We start from the raw sequence: 20,858 nt of genomic DNA, 5'->3' as shown, positions 1-20,858 counted from the left end.
AACAGCTCCCAGCCTCTGCCTGCTTTCCAGGAAATGCATCATCCACACTGCCCTGTGACCCTCATGACCTTAGATGCCCCCCACCTGGGCCCCAGCACACGCTCTCAAGCCTTTTCACGGACCACTGGGATCTCCTCACTTGGCCCCTATCTGGCCGTCACAGCTCACTGTTTCAGTCTGCAGCCCAGCAATGAACGGGCGGTGTAGTTCCTTACATACTCCTCTCCATGATGTCAAGCCCCCCTCCCCAGTCTGTGCTTACTGCCCCTGGGACTGCCTGACACCCCAGCAGGTCACCTGAGAACTTTCATGAATGCTGAGACTCAGGTCAGACAACTCTAGGAAGCCTTTCACAGATGTGTCGCCAGTCCACCCAACTGTGTGGTAATTGTGTGTTTTCCCCTCGAGGCTCGGAGTTCCTGGAGAGCAACACTTACATCTTATTCTTGTACTCCTGCCTTCTTCGGGCCACCATTTTTTGCTGAATAATTGAATCAGTGTCTCTATCTAGCAGGTTCTACCTCAGAAATATCTTTTATGTCTGCTTCCACTGTGCCCCCCCCCACGTGATTGAAGGAATGCCCCCAAAATACAGTTCTGATTACTGTTTATCACAGCTGTCCTAACGTTTTGTCCCCTTCTAGTCCAAGGATGGCACGCAGCAGAATTACCACCACTGTTTATCCACGGCAGAAAGCAGGAGTCCCGGTACTCGGTCTGTTCTCAAGCCTCAGAATCCTCAACACAGCTCTCAGGCAGATCGCGCTAATCAATTAGTTTTGGCTACTACTGCTGCCAGATTTCCCAGGAATGTAATTCTGGTTGGATGCCCTTTCCACTCTAAACCCCTTGGGCTCCTTGATTCCCTCTTGAGTAGGCAGGGGCTCCACGAAGTAGTATTTCAAGGTTTTCTCCAAATTCACTCCATCCTTATTTGCCATTTCTCTAACTGGCCTATGTGGGTTTTCCCAACATAACCCCTTGCTTTCTCTCCATACCTCTGTCCATGCTGCAACTTCCACTAAGAATTTCCTGCCTCTATTCACCCATCTGCCCCAATTCATACCCTAGCCCCTGGCCCAATTTAGGCCTCAACTTCTTCAAAGTCAGTGGGTCTCCAAGCTTGGGCCCTGGCCAGTAGCTTCAGTAACCACCCTGGCTGGTAGAAACATACTTACCTAGGCTCTGCTTGGGCCCTACTGGACCAGAAACTCCGGGGTGGGGCCCTGCTGGGCTCAAGCTTGAGAAGACCGCTCCAAGATGTACTCTCTGCTCTCCCCAGCCCACTCTGCTTGCTCCTTCCTGCAGCAACTGAGGGTTCACAGCACCTCACCTGCGGCCTCGCATCCTACCTCTGTGGCTTGTCTTGCTCCCCCCCCCCCCCGTCACCTGGCTAGGACAAGGAACTTCCAGAGAAAAGCTGCATCCTTACCTACATGTGCTCTGCTACACATGGAACAGCCTGGTACCAAGAAGGTTCACAATTAGTGCTGGACCCTGAATCCAGTTCTGGCTCTCACCTGGGTAAAGGAATACGTGACAGTTGCTCTCCCTCAACTCCAGCCTTGTAGCCTTCTAACTTCAACACTGATGACATCCTGAGAGCTTTCCACAGTGGCAGGATAAGTGCAGACCACATCCCTGGGCTTCAGAGGAAGAGGATGGTCTCCTACACTGTGCCCTTTCCTACCCCAGGCCTCCCTCAGGCCACATTTTTGTAGCATTAAAGCCACCTGGCTGATGAGAGAAGGGGGAGGCAATGACTGATCACCTCCTTCACAGGAGAGAACCAGGGAGGCCGGTCAGGAACAGCCTTGTGTGACCTGCCTTTGCCTCCCGGATCCGTGATTGGGGGGAGAGAGGGTCTGGACCTCTCGACAGATACAGATAGAACAACATTTTAGAGGAAAAATTTTTCTTCCCAAACCTGTGTTCCAAAGATGCGGTAATAATCATTAGGTCCAGGTTGTGACTCAATTCTGTTCCAACAGGAAACAAGGTAGAGTGACAAACCATTAGCAGCTGGAATGGGGCTTAGTGGTGGTCTAACCGAAGGTCCACGAGGTTGCTGTTACCACTCTTAATTCTTCACTCTGCACCTCAGAAAACACCGCAGAATCATGCAAGATGCTTCCTAGCCTAGAAGAACATGGCTTTAATGCTACAAACACACACACTAAACTCCAAATAAAGATCTACATTAACAGCAAGACTCATGATATTAATAACAAGCTAGGTAGTGCCAAAAATACAAAACTGAGAATTTCTAAGACCTTTACTGCAACAGCTTGGATGCCAGAGACGCCAGGATGGATCACTACTACACCAAACCCCAAGTGGAATCTAAATCAAAACGCGAACTTCGCCCTGCACACCCAGCCTGCTGCTTTTAGGAAACGTACAAACTCTGGGAAAGCTCATCGTTAGGGTGTTCTCCAACCCGTCCTGCATGAAGGTGGTAGACTGGACCAGATTTTTCACTTTCTCCACCTAGCGTCCTCTCATAGGATTTGGTATTTAGTGACCGAATGCCACACCTAAATTGTTTGACTGCTTTAAATGTAGGGTGGGGGTGAAGGCCTCTGACTCGTTACACAAGTCTCTGAAGCTCTGTCTCCATCAATCAGAATGTTCAATGAATCAGAACCTCTGACCACACTAGACACATGTTCGCTAAATTTAGCTTTGCATCAGTAAGCACTCAGAATAGTTCATGGAGCTCTCATCTTACCCTTAGACAGTGATTCTTCTAAGACTGCTTTTCCATGGCAGGCGCAGGGTAAGGGGCACTCCACGTGCTCTCTCGATGGCCATTGTTAAGAGACTGGCCTAACGTTAAAGGAATCTGACAAGCTACAGGGAAGATATTTATCCCCACCTCTCCACAGTGGGTACAGGAAGGCAGCCATATATCACATTTCACATGTTACAAGTAGTCTGCAGCAATGGCCTGACATGCTCGATGGTCCTTGAACCACATTCCATATTACTCAGCCATCCAAGTCTAGCGTCCCTGAATCTCTTGCTTCTCTGAATTAGATGTGGCCAAGTTCTATAAATAGAGAGAAAGCAAACTGGTTCTGTCAATCTTCTCATACTCTGGCAGGATAACATATTTTAAAATTATAAAAATATCTATGTCTTCATCACTCTAAAATTATTACATAACACATGATTTTCTCAGGGGGGGAAAAGTTTATTTTTGTCTCTCCCTACCTTCCAACACTCTGGACCTTCAAACTTTGTGATCAATTTCATCAAACTAGCATATGCAAATCAAAACCAAAAATTCAGAACCTACTATGTGCCTGTGTGTTACACAGAGAGAGAAATGTTGCAGGGAAAAAAACACGAGTCTCTCACTTTAAATCCCAGACAGTCCATAGTAACTTGTGTTGGCGCGTGCATAGGTCATGTTAGATAGACTGCAACTTTTTTTTTTCTTCCTGAGAGGGAGAGGGGTGGGGAGGGGCAGAGGGAGAACCTTAAACCGGATCCACGCCCAGCACAGAGCCCCATGCAGTGCTCGATCTCCTGACCCTGAGATCATGACCTGGGCTGAAACTAAGAGTTGGACACTTAACTGAGACCACCCCCCTGCCCCCCACCCAGGTGCCCTGGTAAACGGCAACTTTTATTGCACTATTAGCTCATGATCACTCTTCTTAACATGGACCTTTAGTGGACAAGCACTGGACACTTTCATCCCTGTGTCCCCTGGAAGGGGCCAATAGCCCCAGAAAGCTGAGGTCTTGAAAAGGTAAGCTGATATTATACATACGTGGTTGGTTCCAAAACTGTGAGTTTGACAAAGTCTCCGATTATTCACTATTTATGCCTAATCTGAAAGTATGGCTTCCCCCAACATATCCAATACTAAAAAACAAAATCATAACACACATTAGTAGACTTTATAAATAAATCCTTTTTTAATCACCTGGCTTTGTTCAATCCACAAAATCACATTCATAGCTTTTTCTAATCTGTCTTTCCTAACCATGTGACCTGACGTATTTTTTGGAACCCTTTATGTTTTGAGAAGAACATTGTCTTTCATTTTGCAACCTCCCTTACATTCTTAATCAATAGCTAATGTCACCTCAAAGAAACAATGATGGAATGGCGATCAGCTATGGTCTCAAAGACCTTTACAATAGTTAAGAGAGGGGAAAAAAGAAAAGGAAGGGGAAAAAGAGTCACCAAGCAAGGTAACTGCCAATGTTGCCTGTGATGACAGCTCTTCCTGAATACTCCAATCACTGAAACCTTCCCTCCTGGTAGCTGCCCTGGTCCAGAACCTGAGGCATTCTACTCTTCCTGCCATTCTTTCTGTAGTGCTTAGAAGGCAGTCACCGGGGGAGGGGGAGGATGAAACTTGTTTCTGCTGGTAACCTAAGGAGTTCACAGTCCATAGTAGGCCAGGATCAGTTCTTAGCCAGCACCATCCAATCAGTCTAGAGCCATGGGGCACCAGTCTAAAACCGTGGCAGGGACTACCACGGGGAAGGTTAATGGCATGCATTACCAAGTATCTACAAACACAGAAATAGGGATTTTTTTTAATTTGCTCTATTTCCCACCCTTCCTTTGCAAACGTTCCCTCTGGCAACCAGTTCCCCTCAGGCTGCCCCCACTCATCCCCCCAGCCCTGGAAGTAACATAGGTCCTCAGAGCTTCACTGCCTAACCTTTCACATCCTTTCCTGGCTCACCCACACTGCAGTATGACTATTTTGGCAGTCATCTGTTTGGCTCTCAGAGACAGAGAGGCGGGAAATTGCCTTGTTTTGGGGGTATAAAGTGTGATGGCAGAGCTCTGACATCTCAAGAGTTCTAAGGAAGAACAGTTTCTTCCTGGCGAGACTAATGCAAAAGCCTCTGGATACGATCATATACTGCTTCAATGGCCCAGAACCGGGAATTCCTGAAGTTCCCTTCTCTCTTTTAAACAAAAATCCCTGCCTGTACCCCCACAACAGCAACCCAGCAAGGTAGATGGGTTTGTTTTCTCTCTACCAGAGGAGGATACCTTTGCCTCCTCTATCATTGTCTAAAAATTCACGCTCGTTTCTCAGTAATTTCTAGTGTCTAGTGTGAGCTGAGACCCTCTATTTCAGATGAAATGTCCAGAGGCATTTTTTAGCTAGAGACTAACCTGAGGTCCACTGACTCTGGCCCCATCTCGACTACAGCACAAATCAAATCAGCAGCTGCACCCTTTCCTGCCATCGAAAGCACCAAAGCTCAGAGCAGCAAGCTCCCTGAAAGCAGAAAGTCCAGAAGTCCGAGGAAAGGTAGCACCAGCTCCTGATCTGCAGTAATCGAGTGTAACTGCAGAGGACATTACATAAAAGGCGGACCGGGAATGGCGTGGTGGCCTTCTCTTTCAACTTGGGCAAATCACACAGGCTGCTGAGCCTCATTTCACTCCTGTTCCTAGAAATGGTGTATTTGAAAAACCCTCACTCCTTGTTGTCGTTATACTCCTTACTCCCTTAAAATATACCAAGGGAGAAAAGCCCTACTATCTCCTATTAAAAACTAAAAGTAAGGGGGCCCTAGAACTAAATCAGGTGGCCAACATGATGATGGGAAGTTCAGCAAAATAGAACTGGGTGGAGCAGGGAAGTATCTCAGGCAGTCAGACCCTAGCACGAATAATTTAGTGTTCTTCATCAGATGAAAGGCCTTCAATTTCATCTCTGTCTCCCCCAATTGCCATCCAGAAGGCTTTGGCCACCTGTGGAGAGAAGCATGCAACACATTTTAGGACACAGCTATACTACAGCTTGTTTCATGAGTCAGTCAATATGTTGAACTGATCAAGGCCTAAAATTCTATTAATGTGCCCTCCAGCCACATATATCAAAAACCCTTGCATACCCTGATCTGGGACTTCTAGAAATTTATACTAAGGATAAAATCAGAGTTCTATACAAAGGTGATGGATGTATGAGGTTATGCACAGCTTCACTATTTATAGAAGCAAAAAATGCACATGACCTAAATGTGCAAAAGGGAAATGGATAAATAAATTAGGACACATTCATACAATGAAATACCATAAACCACGTACATTTCCTGCCAAGAACATGTGTTGCGTTGGTAATAACAAAACAAAACAAAACAAACGACTAAGAGTTTTCCAGCCCAACAGTTAAGAAGGCAAACATCCTGAGTCTCAATGAAAGTTCCATGTCACTCAACATACATTTGAAAAATCTGGGTTTGACTACAGCAATTATATCACTACTGTGTAAACATTCAATTCGTTCCAAGTTAATACCCGATGAAAAGTTCACACTGAGACACTTAATAGAAGTCAATGAGTGTGATACATAATTCTTACAGCACTGGACTTTTTTGTAGATACTCAATAAATACCTGACTGATCATCTCACCTTTTCTGCATGCAACTTTCTTTGCTCGTGAGGAAGCGTCGCAGCCTTGTCTAGGGGGAAAATATATCTTAAGAAATTCATCTAATAGCACAGGAGAGTCTGGAGTGTATGGATGTTCTAACACTAGAAGATGGGAGATGGGGTTCAAAGACAAATACTCATGGAGTAATCATTACAGATGTTAGGGAGCTTAAGTCTTCCCGATTTTCCACATGGGGATGATGTGAGTAAATTGGCAGAGGGGTCTTACTGATTCCAGGTTAATGAGACACACTGAAAGAAAACCAAGAGAGGCAAGAGATGGGAAAGAAAGAGGGAAGAGTGAAGAAAGAGGAAAACTTTCCCCAGGGAATTTCTACCAGAAGATGGCAAGGTCCCCCAGTCACCAAGTGTCTCCACAGATAGTTGAGACCAGAACATGGAATCCAATCAACAGTTAAAAACCAAAATCCTACTATATAAAATAGAGGAGCACCGAGATGGGAACGTGTTAGACACAATGGAGCCAATTACCTTTCATTTCCTTTAACTTTGAAAACAGTCTTTCAAAATTCTCCAAATCTCCTCCACCAGTAGTAAGGCTGGCTAATTCTTGAATATCCAGATCTAACATGGGATCTGAAAAAAGGATGTGTCACGTTATTTGCCATTTATCACTCACATGTGTGCTAACTACACAGTCCTAAGGCAATCAATCCTCGCTTTGATGGGAGTCCTCACTGAATGAATACCCCATGTGTTCCAGCCTTCCCCCTCCTGGGCTGCTAGTTGGCCTTCCCCAATAAAGAGCAACTTCTTTTATCCACACAACATTATACCGAGGCAAAGAATACTGTTTAATTTTTGAGATGAGAAAACTAGAGCTTTGAGTTGAAGTGACTTGCTCAAGGTCACAACTGGTGTGAACTTGGAAACTCAGGTGTTTCCAACTCTAAAGACCTCACTCTCCACTAAGATGCAATGATCAACAATAGATGCCTGGAATTTATACCATATTTTCCCATACAACAACTATTTTCACACTGATTACTGACAGCCACTATCTAAGGTGGGTATAGGACAGATACCAATGTCTGCAATTTACACACGAAGAGGCTGGGTTTAAAAAAAAGAACTCATCTAAAATTACAGCTACTCAGAAGTAGAGCTAAAATCCTTTATTATTTCTACCACAGCCTGTTATCTCTTCATCAAAATTTGTCTTTAATCAGAATTCTCACTCACTCTCCACTCCATGACAAACACCTCTATGACGTCTTCCCTAGCCAGCCCAGCTAACAAGTCTCCTTCCCTAGAATTCATCCCATACATTTTAGAGAGGGAGAGACTGCACATGAGCCAAGGGAGAGAGTGAGTTGGGGGGGGGGGGAATCCTCAAGCAGACTTCCCACTGAGTGCAGAGCCCAATGGTGGGGCTTGATCCCATGACCCCAAGATCATGACCTGAGTCAAAAATCAAGAGTTGGATGCTTAATGGACTAAGCCACCCTGGCACCTGGTGATTTCATTTCATGTTTGCAAAAGCATTTATGAGGAAAAATTTTATTTTACAGAAAGGGAAACTAAGGCCCACATAAGCTAAGTAACTTAACTCAAGATCATCTCACCACTACTGGAAGAGCCATGATTTGAACTCAATTGTCCAGGACTCCAAGTGTTGGGAGAAGTGTTGGGTGAGCAAGAGAAAATGTTTTAAAAAGGGACTGATCCATAATACTGAATGCTGCCAAGGGGTCAAGATAAGGACTGGGAAGTATCTACTTAGTGGTCTGGAGGCTGCTGGTGAAGTGTTTGAGTGGTAAATAGGGCAAAAGCTTGGTGGGAGTGAGTACTGTGTGGTCAGGGCTGGAAAGCTTATTAAAGAAAGGAGGGAGACAGGGGCAGGGCTTGACATGTGTCTTACTCTTGTTGGTAGAGTCTTGCCTTTTTTTTTTCCTTAATTTTCAAATAATTGTAGTATTACAAAAAAAAAGTTGCAAAAGCATTAGGGTTCCACCTTCATCCCCTAGCATTAACATCTTACCTAGCCATGGTACAATGATACACGTCAAGAAGTTAGCAATGGTACAGTGCTATTAACTAAACTGCAGACTTCATTCAAACTTTGTCAGCTCTCTCACTAACACTCTGTTCCAGAAGCTTACACAGCATTTGGCCACCAGATCTGTATCATCTCCTTCAGTGTGTGAGTGTGACCATCCCTTAGCCTTTCCTCGTCTGTCATGGCTTTGACACTTCTGAAGAGTCCTTGGTAGTTATTTTGTAGACTGTCCCCTGACACGGGTTTGTCTGAAGTTTTCCTATGAGACTGAGGTTATGCACCTCTGGCAGAGACCGGAAACATGATGAGCCCTTCCGGTGCCCCTATTAGGCAGCACATGATGTCTGGGAGCCTTATAGCTGGTGAGGCTTACCGCCACCGGAAGTGCTATCTGACAGGTTTCTTCAGTGCAAAGTTACTATTTTCGTCTTTGTAATAAGTAGATATCTTGGGAGAGATACTTTGGACAATGCAGACATCATGTTTCTTCTAAAACTTTCATCAACTAATTTTCACATTCATCAGTGGATCCTGGCCACAACAACATTTATTACTGTGGTGTGTGGTGAGGATTTTTCTTTCCCTCATTCTTTATACAGGTATTAATTAGAATTCTGCTCTAAGGAAGAGCAGTCCTTTCTAACCCAGTTATTTCTTATACTAGTATGGATTCACAGATATTTATTTTACTCTATGGGTTACAGCCCAATATTAAATTCATTCTTGCTGGTCAAACTGTTCCAGTGTTGGCCCCTAGAAGCTCTCCCAGGTTGGTTCGGTGCCTTTTCAACACATCCCCATCGTTTTTGTCAGTACCTTCCTTACTTTCTGGCCCCGTGAAATGGTACTAGGTTCATCACCTTGCATCTTTCCTGCCCCAGCCCTCGAGTCAATCACTTCTCCAAGTGGATCCTTTATTAGAAGATGTATTAAAAGCAAGATCTAAATGCTAAGGGTGTTGGGCAGCCTCGGTGGCTCGGAGGTTTAGTGCCGCCGTTTGGCCCAGGGTGTCATCCTGGAGACCCGGGATCCAGTCCCACATCGGACTCCCTGCTTCTCCCTCTGCCTGTGTCTCTGCCTCTCTCTCAATCTTTGTGTCTCTGAATGAATGAATGAATGAATGAATGAATGAATGAATAAATAAATAAATAAATAAATGAAATCTTTCAAAAAGTAAAAATAAATAAAAAATAAATGCTAAGGGTGTCAACTGCTATTCGAGTTGGGGACTTCCAGGCCCTCTCAGTGGAAACTGATAAGATATATATATATATATAATCCATATATATATACACACACACACACACACACATACATGCATACTAACACATGCATATGCACATCACTGTTTATTGCTCTATTGCTCTAACTTTAAGTATATCATCATGCTAATACCTTCAAGTTCTAGCCCAGTACCAAAGGGTTCATCTAAGCCTTCTCCTTTCCTTACATGCAGTTTCTTGGAAAGTGAGAAACCTAGCTCTCATTCCCTCTTAGTTTATTTTTTCAACCCTGAAACATTACATATTACATATGTAATTACAAATTACATATATAATATATGTAATTTTATAATTTCTAAACCATACTGCTTTGACAATCGAATTTATTAAGCAGAGTTCACTATTTCCATTCAGTTGTTTCTGTTTTGGGCCTGCTGGTACTCAGTCAGAATGCTGTTTCCCCAAGTTATTTAGGTTAGTTCTTGTCTTCCCTACCTCCTTCAGTGTGGTTATTGGTTTGTTTTAATGGCAGAGACTTTAGCAGGTCTAAAGCCAATAGGAAGGACCCAAGTGAAAAGACTAGGGTGAATTTACTAAACAGAAAAGAGATTATATGTAATTTTTTCCTTCTTAATATGTTTCTATTACCAATCACTTTCTACATGGACTCTGTTCTAGTCAGAAAAAGAGTTTTGAAAACTCTGCACATGGGGCCTCTGTGGTACAAAGAGAGAGCAGAGATGTCAGTATTTGCCCAACAAAAGGACATTTACAGTTATTGTAAACTACATTTCTTGGCTTTTAGACACCAGAATGGATTCTAGTTTCAGCTCCAGGACCTTCTTGTTAGATACTCTTGGACAAGTTATTACACTGCTCTGGACTTCAGCTTAATATCCATAAAATAACTTTTCTGCCAAATTTCATTACCAAACACAAGAAAGTGGCTATAAAAGAACTTTCAAAGGATGTGAAAGGGCTTATACACTTGTATTATTCTTGTTACCATCAATTCTGCCAACTGTTAAATACTATGAAAAAAAACTGGAATATGGAGATATAAAGCTGTTTCACCACCTGGTTCTGTCTATCTGAATCAAGATCCTGCTATAAGAATCAGAGAGAAAATGGTACCCACAGATTGCTTATATGGTTATTCTCCCTCCTTTTCTGATAGCTGTCCATAAGGCTTACATTCACTTGGGGTACATTATCAATTTTCTTCCCTTGTTCATGTTTAAAGTCAATTTCCTCCTGGATGATTTATGTCCCACACCTCTTCCAAGTTCCACAGAGCTGTCTCCTGGCAGTCAGAGGAGGAACTTACCCACGATGCTATCAGCCTGAGCGTCTGTTGTGTTAGATGCACCACCCCGATGCTCCAAGAGAGATTCAGTCCTAGCTGCTGCTGGCAAATGGGGCTGCTGTTGAGGAAAAGACACACAAGCAATAATTTAATAGTAGGCTATTTCAGAACTAAAGCCAAAAAGGCTCACACTTCCACTCCCTGGTTGGCTTTAGAGAAGTAGTAATAAATAGGAGCTACAGACAAGGAGAGATGGAAGAAGGATCAATGTCATATATATATATATATATATATATATATATATATATATAAAGTAATAATAAGAGGCTAAACATTCATTAAGTCAGGAGTATTTTCCCTCAAGGAAAAACTACAAAGTGTTATGATTCTGCTGCTATTCTTGGCTATTAAAACTGACTTCTGTTTCCTTTAAGAGCCATGTTTTACTCAAAATGTGATGAAAAAGATGCCTGGGAATACAATCTGGTACTCTTTTATTTGCTCTTGGAGCCGGCATGCTGACCAAAGTATACCTGGACCAAAGTCCTTGAAAACAGAAGGCTGAAGTCAGACTAGGAAACCCACTGAGGGCAGGAACCCTGCCTCAGATTGGTACAGGGCCTCATACATAGTAAGGACTGAAAAAGAACCATCAATTTTATTTTATAAATATCTGGAGGTAACTTTATGTCTCAAAGGAATCCTAGCACATGTTTTAAAGCACTCTAGCAAAAAAATGTCATGGAACAGCCCAAATTGCAAACATCTTAAAGAGCTTATTGCTTTAATGCTGAACTAGCCTTCTCTCAACAGGTACCAGGCACAAGATGACTGTTTTAGATTCTCTTTTTATCCTTCATTTACTATTGTCTGCTGCCTCTCAAATGGAAAGGAAAAAAAATGATAAATGGTATAAAGACTCATACTGACAAAGAGAAATGAAAACTAAAGCATGAAAGGATTCGGGAAGAATCTTTACCTCTGAATGACACGTCTCTGCTGATCCAATGCTATGGTTTGCTCCAGCCAATGAGCTAAGAAGGCTAAAGCCTTGGTTCCTATCTGAAAAGAAAACAATCACTGAAATGTGTTATTTACATTTTATTTTAAAATGTTAAAATGACCGTTATGAAGAAACAGTGGCTATTTCCTCATTATAAAAGTTCTAATTATAAAACTGTTACTGTCAGACAATATCTTACTCATGCTTGCATTTTCTTCATAATAATTATTTGAAAATATGAATTTTCTTGAATAAAAACTTCTTAAAAATAAAAAAAGTAGTCACTAGCAATTACCATATTCTCTCAATTCTGAGTAATTTAAGAACTCACAGACATAGGTCTGGGTCAAATATAGTGGCAGGGCCATTACAACAAACAAGACCACTCAGGGGTTCCTTCGCAAAGGTTAACCACACTCATGTTTCAACAATCACTATGAACCAGCATTCCGGTGTTTTAAACAATGTTTTAAGTGTTCAGAAACATTTTTTAAAAAGCAACACAAAGGCATTATTATCAGGGGAAAAGGAACATGCATAATTTTTTTAAAAATAAAGTTTTCATTTTGTGATACATAAGCCATTTGCACTTAAGGCACCCCATACTCTCAATGTTTGTACTTACAATGGAGGGCAAATCTGGAGCAGCACATCTAGAACTGATGACAGTACACACCAGCTCTGATCACTGTGTTCCTCAAAATTACCTGGAACATCTATGCAAACTACCCAGGTATTCAAGGACCCTACTTCAGACCTTACTGAGGCACAACCTCTGGAGCAGATGCCAAGGAAGCTGAAATTTAATTTTTTCTCAAGTTGATTTATTCATTTTTAGTAATCTCTACACCCAATGTGAGGCTCAAATTCACAAGCCTGAGATCAAGAGTGGCATGCTCATCAAACAAAAAGAAATTAAAAAAAAAAAAAAAGAAATAAAAGGCATCCAAATCAGCAAAGAAGAAGTCAAACTTTCACTCTTCGCAGACATGACACTCTATGTAAAAAAACTGAAAGACTCCACCAAAAAATTGCTAGGACTGACAGAGGAATTCAGCAAAGCCACAGGATATAAAAACGCACAGAAGTCAGCTGCATTTCTGTACACTAACAATGAAGCAGTAGAAAGGGAAATCAAGGAATCGATCCCATTTACAACTGCACCAAAAACCGTAAGATAGCTAGGAATAAACCTAACCAAAGAAGTAAAGAATCTGTATTCTTAAAACTATAAAATACTCATGAAAGAAATTGATAAAGACACAAAGAAATGGAAAAACATTCCATGTTCATGGATTGGAAGAATTTTGTTAAAATGTCTATGCTATCCAAAGCAATCTATACATTCAATGCAATGCCTATCAAAATACCATCAGCATTTTTCACAGAGCTGGCATAAACAATCCTAAAATTTGTGTGGAACCAGAAAAGACCCCAAATAGCCAAAGTAATGTTGGAAAAGAAAACCAAAGCTGGAGGCATCACAATTCCAGACTTCAAGATGTATTACAAAGCTATGATCATTAAGGCAATATGGTACTGGCACAAAAATAGACACATAAGATCAATGGAACAAAACAGAGAACCCAGAAATGGACCCTCAACTCTCTAATCTTTGACAAAGCAGGAAAGAATATCCAATGGAAAAAAGATAGTCTCTTCAACAAACAGTATTGGGAAAATTGGACAGCCACATGCAGAAGAACAAAACTGGACCACTTTCCTACACTATACACAAAAATAGACTCAAAATGGATGAAAGACCTAAAAGTGAGGCAGGAACCCATCAAAATCCTAGAGAACACAGACAGCAATCTCTATGACCTCAGTCACAGCAACTTCTTGCTAGACACATTTCCAAAGGCAAGGCAAGCAAAGGCAAATATGAACAACTATCAGGACTTCATCAAGATAAACTTTCACACAGGGGCAATGACTGGGGTGGCTCAGTGGTTGAGCATCCGTCTCTGGCTCAGGTCATGATCCCAGGGTCCTGGGATCAAGTCCCGCATCAGGCGCCCTATAGGGAACCTGCCTCTCCCTCCGCCTGTGTCTCTACCTCTCTCTCTCTGTTTCTCATGAATAAGTAAAATAAAATCTTAAAAAAAAAAAAAAAGATCAGCTTCCGCACAGCAAAAGAAACAGTCCACAAAACTAAAAGGCAATCAACAGGACGGGAGAAGATATTTGCAAATGACATATCAGATAAAGAGCTAGTATCCAAAATCTATAAAGAACTTATCAAACTCAACACCCAAAAAACAAATAATCCAGTCAAGAAATGGGCAGAAGACATGAACAGACATTTCCCCAAAGATGACATACAAATGGCCAACAGTCACATGAAAAGATGCTCAGCATCACTCAGCATCAGGGAAATACGTTTCAAAACCACAATGAGATACCACTTCACACTGGTCAGAAGAGCTAAAATTAACAAGTCAGGAAAAAACAGATGTTAGGAAAAATGCAGAGAACAGGGAAACTTCTTACACTGTTGGTGGGAGTGTAAGCTAGAAAGCACTCTGGAAAATAGTATGGAGGTTCCTCAAAAAGTGAAAAATAGAACTACCCTATGACCCAGCAATTGCACTACCAGGTATTTATCCAAAGGATACAAACATAATGATTCAAAAGGGCACCTGCACACCAATGTTTATAGCAGCAATATCTGCAACAGCCAAAATATGGAAAGGGCCCAGATGTCCTCTGATAGATGAATGGATAAAGATGTGGTATATCTACAAAATGGAGTATTACTCAGCCATCAAAAAGAATGAAATCTTTTTGCAATGATGTGGATGGAACTAGAGAGTATTACTCTAAGTGAAGTCAGTCAGAGAAAGACAAATACCATAGATTTCACTCATATGTGGCATTTAAGAAACAAAACAGAGGATCATAGGAGAAGGGAAGGAAAAATAAAATAAGATAAAAACAGAAGGAGGCAAACATAAGAGACTCTTAATCATAGGAAATAACAGGGTTGGTGGAGTGAAGATGGGTGGGTGGATGTGGTAACTGGGTGATGGGCATTAAGGAGGGCACTTGATGGTATGAGCATCAGTGTTATATGCAACTGATGAATCACTAAATTCTACCTCTGAAACTAATAATGCAGTATATGTTAATTGAACTGAATTTAAATAAACAATTTAAAAGAAAAGAAAACACTTTTAACTTCATTTAAGATGATATTAGTTGGAGAAGAAAAAAAGAAAAGAGAGAGGCATGCTCTTCCGACTGAGCCAGCCAGATGCCCCAGAAGCTGAACTTTTAGCAAGTATTCCAGGAGAATCTTAGGATCAGGGAAGTTTGGGGGGGGGCGGGGAATCACCACCTTAGAGTAGAATGTGAAACCCACAATCCAAGGGTCTAATGGTATATAAGTCAAAGAATTTCTCTCTCAAAAAGAACTTCCTTCCCCTTGTCTTTCCTCTCTCCTTCTTCCCTGAACCTATTCTCAGCTCTTTAAACCACCAGAGTCACACAGAGGCTTTGAGGAAAGAGAAACACTTGCAGCCTCTGTCCTCCTCCTTCCTTAGAGATTTGTCTTCTACACAAGACCGGAGGCCTGACCGTGGCATGCCAGGCAGAGGCCCGCAGCTTTCTCCAGCCTCACCTCACCTCTCACCACATGAGCAGCTGCGCACACGAGCAACCCAGTAGCTGTTTTTAAGGTTACCAAGGCGCTGGGTGGGCACCAGGAACCTGCTGCTTTTCTCACGCCATACCCCAATGGTGGCAGCAGGGCCTATGGTGCCCACATACTCCTGCAGCCCCTTTCACCTCCTCATCCAACTTGCTCACTCTGCCAGGAACGTTCTAGGCCAAATGCTTGGGTGTGCCCCATCCAAGAACCAAGCACTAAGGTGTCATCAGTGGAGGCTCAGAGGCCAAGAGAAGTAGAGCCATGTGGTGTCTCACACCCATGGCTATACGGAGGTTTATTTAAACATCAGCATAATTCCTTCTTTTTTGGTCAATGTGCTATAGATTTTAAAGCAGATGTATACAATACAATACTCTGACAGGGATTTTTGATGTTGTGAAAATTCCTATAGTATACTTGAGACTCTTCATACAAAAGGCATTATCCAAGTAACAGAGAATTGCTGTAAGAGACCCGTCACTTTTATTACTGGAAATACACGGGGCTTGGGATAATTTTCAAAATCCAAATCACAAATCTCTCCATATTCCAATTTCACAGCTTATGTTTTTCCTCTGTGGGGCATTACCTAAACTTGGCAGGCCAAGCTGCAATCCCTAAAAAATAATGCAATATCGTGACAGTTTAGGCAAGTTATTAGATCAAAACAACCTATTTAAAATCCCTCATTTTTTATAGTGACTGCTTCCAAGGAGGGTATCTGGGATGGACAGGAGTTAGGGAGCTAGACTCAGCACTGCAGACCACGAACCCTTGTGTGCCTTCTGATTTTTGTTTCATGTTCACGTGTTTACCTACTGAAAGTTTTTTTTTTTTTTAATATAATGACTATGTGCTATGTGTATTTTATCACAAAAGAGAATGCCCCACTTTTAATAATGGATATGATGATGAAAAAAATCTGAATAATGGGAAGAGAACTGAGCTACCAGTCAGAAACCCTGGATTTCACTCCTGGCTGGGCCTACAGTGTGACCTCGGGGCAATTAATCAATCTTCCTGCATCTCAATTTTTTGCTCTGTACAATAAGAGGAATGCCATTCGTGGTTGTTAAGGTCCTTTCTGTTCTAGAAGCTTGTGATTTTATGAAGAGGCACTCTTTAGCCTCTTATAGTAACTTTGAATCAGCTGGGCTTTTTTTTTAATTACTAAAAAGAAAAACAAGAACCTTAAATATCCTAATCCTTTTAAGGTTCACAGATGACTACAAGTTTATAATCAGGTTTCAGGCTAATTATAATAAGCTGGAAGGATTTTTGCTCAGAATTTTCTTATAAACAACAGAGAAAAGCAATCAAACTGACAGTCCACTATGGTACACTGCTTATATTTTAAGGTTAGAAACATCAATTTTCATGATTAGAAAAACAACTCATTTTTGTTCATCCAAAGCAGATTGCTCGCATATTCATGTTGCTCAAAAAAACTTGGATGATATTTTACACACCTACGGTTTTAAGGAAACTCTCAATCCTGCCTGGTTGAAAACGTGTTTAGCAAAATTCTGCCCATGTGCACCCACTGTTAAACTATTTTTCTCATAGGAAAGGACTACATAAACCTTTCCTTGTTTGCCAGATTTTTCTCCCCAGGACTCAGGGCATGGAAACACCATCCCTGATAAGAATTTATTCCTTTAGCAGGTAATTGGTGAAACTGGCTCTAGCATCTCTGGTTTAATGGTGCCACAAAATACTAGATTAATCTGGAAGGGTTAAATTAACCCGTCTACTGAACTGATTCTTCTGGAGCTTCTGAGTTTCAGAAAAGGAAAAGTTGTTAAGTGGTATAAAATAAATCATTCTGGAGCACACAGTAAGTATATTAAACTCTGGTCCTAAAAACATCTAATTCAATTCCAGATTACTAAAATAGCACCTGTGGAATACTAGATTTTAAAAAGTATGGTATCATTAAAAAAAAAAAATCTAGTGGTGCTAGTCATTAGCACAGAATTCTTCCAGAAGTGTCAGAAACAAAGCTACAGCCTCTAAAATAAAGATCTGAAGTGCCTTGGGGAGGAGCTTCTACTTATATACTTTTTTATAAGAAGTTTCCAGAACATTTCATATATATGACATTGTTTGGATACCTCTTCATAGATCTAAAAGCATAGTATTATTATAGAAACATAAAACGTACTCCACACAAGTAAATATGACTTGTATTACATGAGATACTTGGACAACTGAAAACCTGGGCTAAAAGGGAAATTTCAGCATAGCGCTAAATATACAAAGGATGCTGAAAAATCTGCTGACAGCTGTATATAACTCAGACAGAGGCTGCAAGCATAAAACACTAAACACTAAACAGAGAAGTGTTTATTTCAAATGTATACACATGGCTACAATATTAAAAATTTCCATGGCCACACCCCTAAAATGTCTTAAATGACCTGTTAAATATTTTCTGTATTATATTCTGCTTTTATTTCTTGAAAGCAATCATTTGGGCATCATCTTAAGAAGTTCAACTGTTCCCCATATTTTAAGTTTTCTTTATATCCTCTTTCTCTCCCCACAGAATATTTTCCTTTGCACCATATGACACCATGACCAAATTACACCACAACTAAGATAGTTCAACTTACATAGAGAAACTGTGCCTATTTTTTGAATGGTATTTTTAGATCACACCATACAATCTGCATAAAAATTTATTTTAAGCAAGTATTCCATCAGAAATGATTTCACTAGTATTTGGGAAATAAGCCTATACATATTTAACATATTCCATTTCTGCCTGACATACTGAAATGAACATTTTTGAAATCAAAAAGAATTAAAAGAACTGATTTGTTCTAAAAAACTAATGCTTGAAAAGACAAAACTTTGATGCACTGTGGCTGGTGGTATCACTGGCTTTGAACCCACGAGAGTGAATCTGTGCTCACCCTCTGATACCTGGGACACCTGCTCACAAGTCAAGAATGGTTTCTGCCAATGCTTAAAGATAAAATGAACAGGACCACAAAGTAGCCAGGCTCTGCTTTTTCCCTTTTTCTTGATTGTAAATGAAATGTTCATTGTAGAAAATTTAGAAAACAGAAAAGTATAAAGAAGAAAATGAAATGAGAGATGCCAATCAATACTTTGGCATAAATCCTCCTGGTCTTTTTCTTTTCTGTGCACATACACGCACAAATTCTTAATAAACTAAACTAAACAGAAGAATGAGTCCTGTCTTTCACAAAGTCGTAAAGGAAAGCTTTACACTAATTCCAATAATGGCTCCATTGTAGAGTTGTATCTACAGCCTGAAGCACACTCTTAAAAAATCCTCAAAGGAATGTTTTGAATCGAATCAAAAATCATTCAGAACTAAGTGTGAGGAATAACAAGAGCAAGGAAACAAGATGCTATCATAGTGAAAAAGATGACTTTTCTTATGTGGTTTATAACCAGCTCTGAAAACTATCAAAATGTTTATCAAATGTTTATCAAAACTATCAAATGTTTTGATAGGAAAACTATCAAAAATGTTTTGCAAGGTGGCTGCAGAAGGAGGCCCTGCCTCCAGGATAACAACCTGAAGAGACCTCCCACCATTCATTTGCTTAAGCATTAGAGGGTGATTTTTTTTTTTTTAAACAAAGCCTAATCACTGGACTCATTTATTCCCTTCCATCTTCTCTAACTATTCACAATTCTCACTTTCCCTGTTCTCTTACAACACAATTTCTTCCAAGTGATGCCTTCAACACAAAGGCATGCACATATACACTCACATGAATAGAGATCTACTTATTTTATTTTTGACCACAACATTCACAGACAACCTAAGAGATTATTCAAATCATTCCTTCAAAAATTCCACAATATTAGGCATGGGATAAAAAGAACAACAACTCAGTCTGACTCAAGGAACACGGTTCCATAGAATGTGATGCTGGTATAATTCTATACTATCCTAGAGATGAGGAAACTGGGATCAAGAGACACAGATGAGCAAGGCAGATAAAGACTCCACTAGAATCCTCTTCATTAACCATTTTTCCTCTCATAAATTTGATGTTTTATTTTCTGTTGACATTAAATTTAATTATTTATTTTTACTCTCTCTTTAAAAAAAAAATTATACTAAAGGCATTAGTCATCTACTTTCTCAGGAGAGTAGGGCAGAAAACAGGCAGCCAGATTAATCTTGTGTTTTTGGTACTTATTTCTTGCCACTGCTCTATATATCAGTTGCAATTCATTCCTTAAACTAGATTCTAGGATTTCTACTTTGGTATCTTATCACCAAGTAAATTCAGGGGAACATACATTAATAGATGATTAATTTTTTTCATTTATAATGGGAACATAGAAAACTATCAAATGAAGGAATGTTTCCACTATTAAAATTTCACTCAATCCTTACCCATCTTTATCATTAGAGATTAAACTATAACAGATAAACTGAAAGTAAATTCTCAGGGCTTTTGAAGTCCAATCTCTACAATTATTGTTTGCCACTGTGGGATCAAAGTCACAACTCTGCATATTTGTTCAGTGTAGTCCCTCCTTTACTGATTAGTAACAGTGAAAGATCATAAAATCTCCCTTCCTTGCCCTTCACTCAGTGGTGGTATTTGTAGTAAAAAGACCCACTGAACACCCAAGAGCCACAAGTACAGACTAAATCCTACATGGCCCTCATCAGTGCTCAGAAGACAAAGCCTGGGATGGGGACCTCCGAGTAACACTAAACTGAAAGTTCAAACAAGGACAATGTGTATAATGCTACCTTCTTATATGAAACAAGTGACAACTTCATCTGAAAAACAAAACAACTCATCAGGCATCTATTAACCATCTTCTTTTCCCTGCCCTTAAAACCAAGTCTTATTTACCAAGTGCCTCCCAAGTTCCAGGCACAGTACTATGATACCTAGCTCTTCCAGTGATAACAAAGTACTCTGCAACCAACTCTTATGATGTACCAGACAGAAAAAAAAAAAAGCAACCTCACTGGAGACCAGAAAAGGAGTAAGAGGGGTCTACTTTTTTATAAAGATTTTATTTATTTATTTTATTTGAGAGAGAGAGACAGAGAGGAGGAGCAGAGAGAGAATCTCAAGCAGACAACATTGGGCTCAATCTCACACCACTGAGATCATGATCAGAGCTGAAACGAAGAGTCAGATGCTTAATAGACTGAGCCATCCAGGTGAGGAAGAATGTCAGACATATTTGGCAAAAAGTACTGATCCTCCAGTTCTCCTTT

General features: G+C 40.8%; 1 protein-coding gene across 2 annotated transcripts in view; it reads right to left on the bottom strand.

The window, feature by feature from the left end:
• Positions 1 to 3,905: 3,905 nt before the first annotated feature.
• The window catches only part of AAGAB (alpha and gamma adaptin binding protein), a 53,926-nt gene continuing 36,973 nt past the window's right edge, over positions 3,906 to 20,858 (bottom strand). Inside the window, exons 6-10 of one of the 2 annotated variants that reach the window (XM_041740543.1) lie at positions 11,950 to 12,032; positions 10,992 to 11,088; positions 6,914 to 7,018; positions 6,401 to 6,450; positions 3,906 to 5,739 (exon numbers count right to left, since the gene is read on the bottom strand). In XM_041740543.1, coding sequence (XP_041596477.1) covers positions 5,662 to 5,739; positions 6,401 to 6,450; positions 6,914 to 7,018; positions 10,992 to 11,088; positions 11,950 to 12,032 — 413 coding nt within the window. In that variant the 3' untranslated portion in view covers positions 3,906 to 5,661. The remainder of the gene's footprint in view (positions 5,740 to 6,400; positions 6,451 to 6,913; positions 7,019 to 10,991; positions 11,089 to 11,949; positions 12,033 to 20,858) is intronic. The other variant, XM_041740552.1, reaches the window with a different exon arrangement.

Source organism: Vulpes lagopus, chromosome 2, assembly GCF_018345385.1.
Source record: "Vulpes lagopus strain Blue_001 chromosome 2, ASM1834538v1, whole genome shotgun sequence".
Classification (NCBI taxonomy): domain Eukaryota; kingdom Metazoa; phylum Chordata; class Mammalia; order Carnivora; family Canidae; genus Vulpes; species Vulpes lagopus.
The sequence above is the reverse complement of the archived record's forward strand: the minus strand, read 5'-3'. Positions and strand labels throughout refer to the sequence as shown.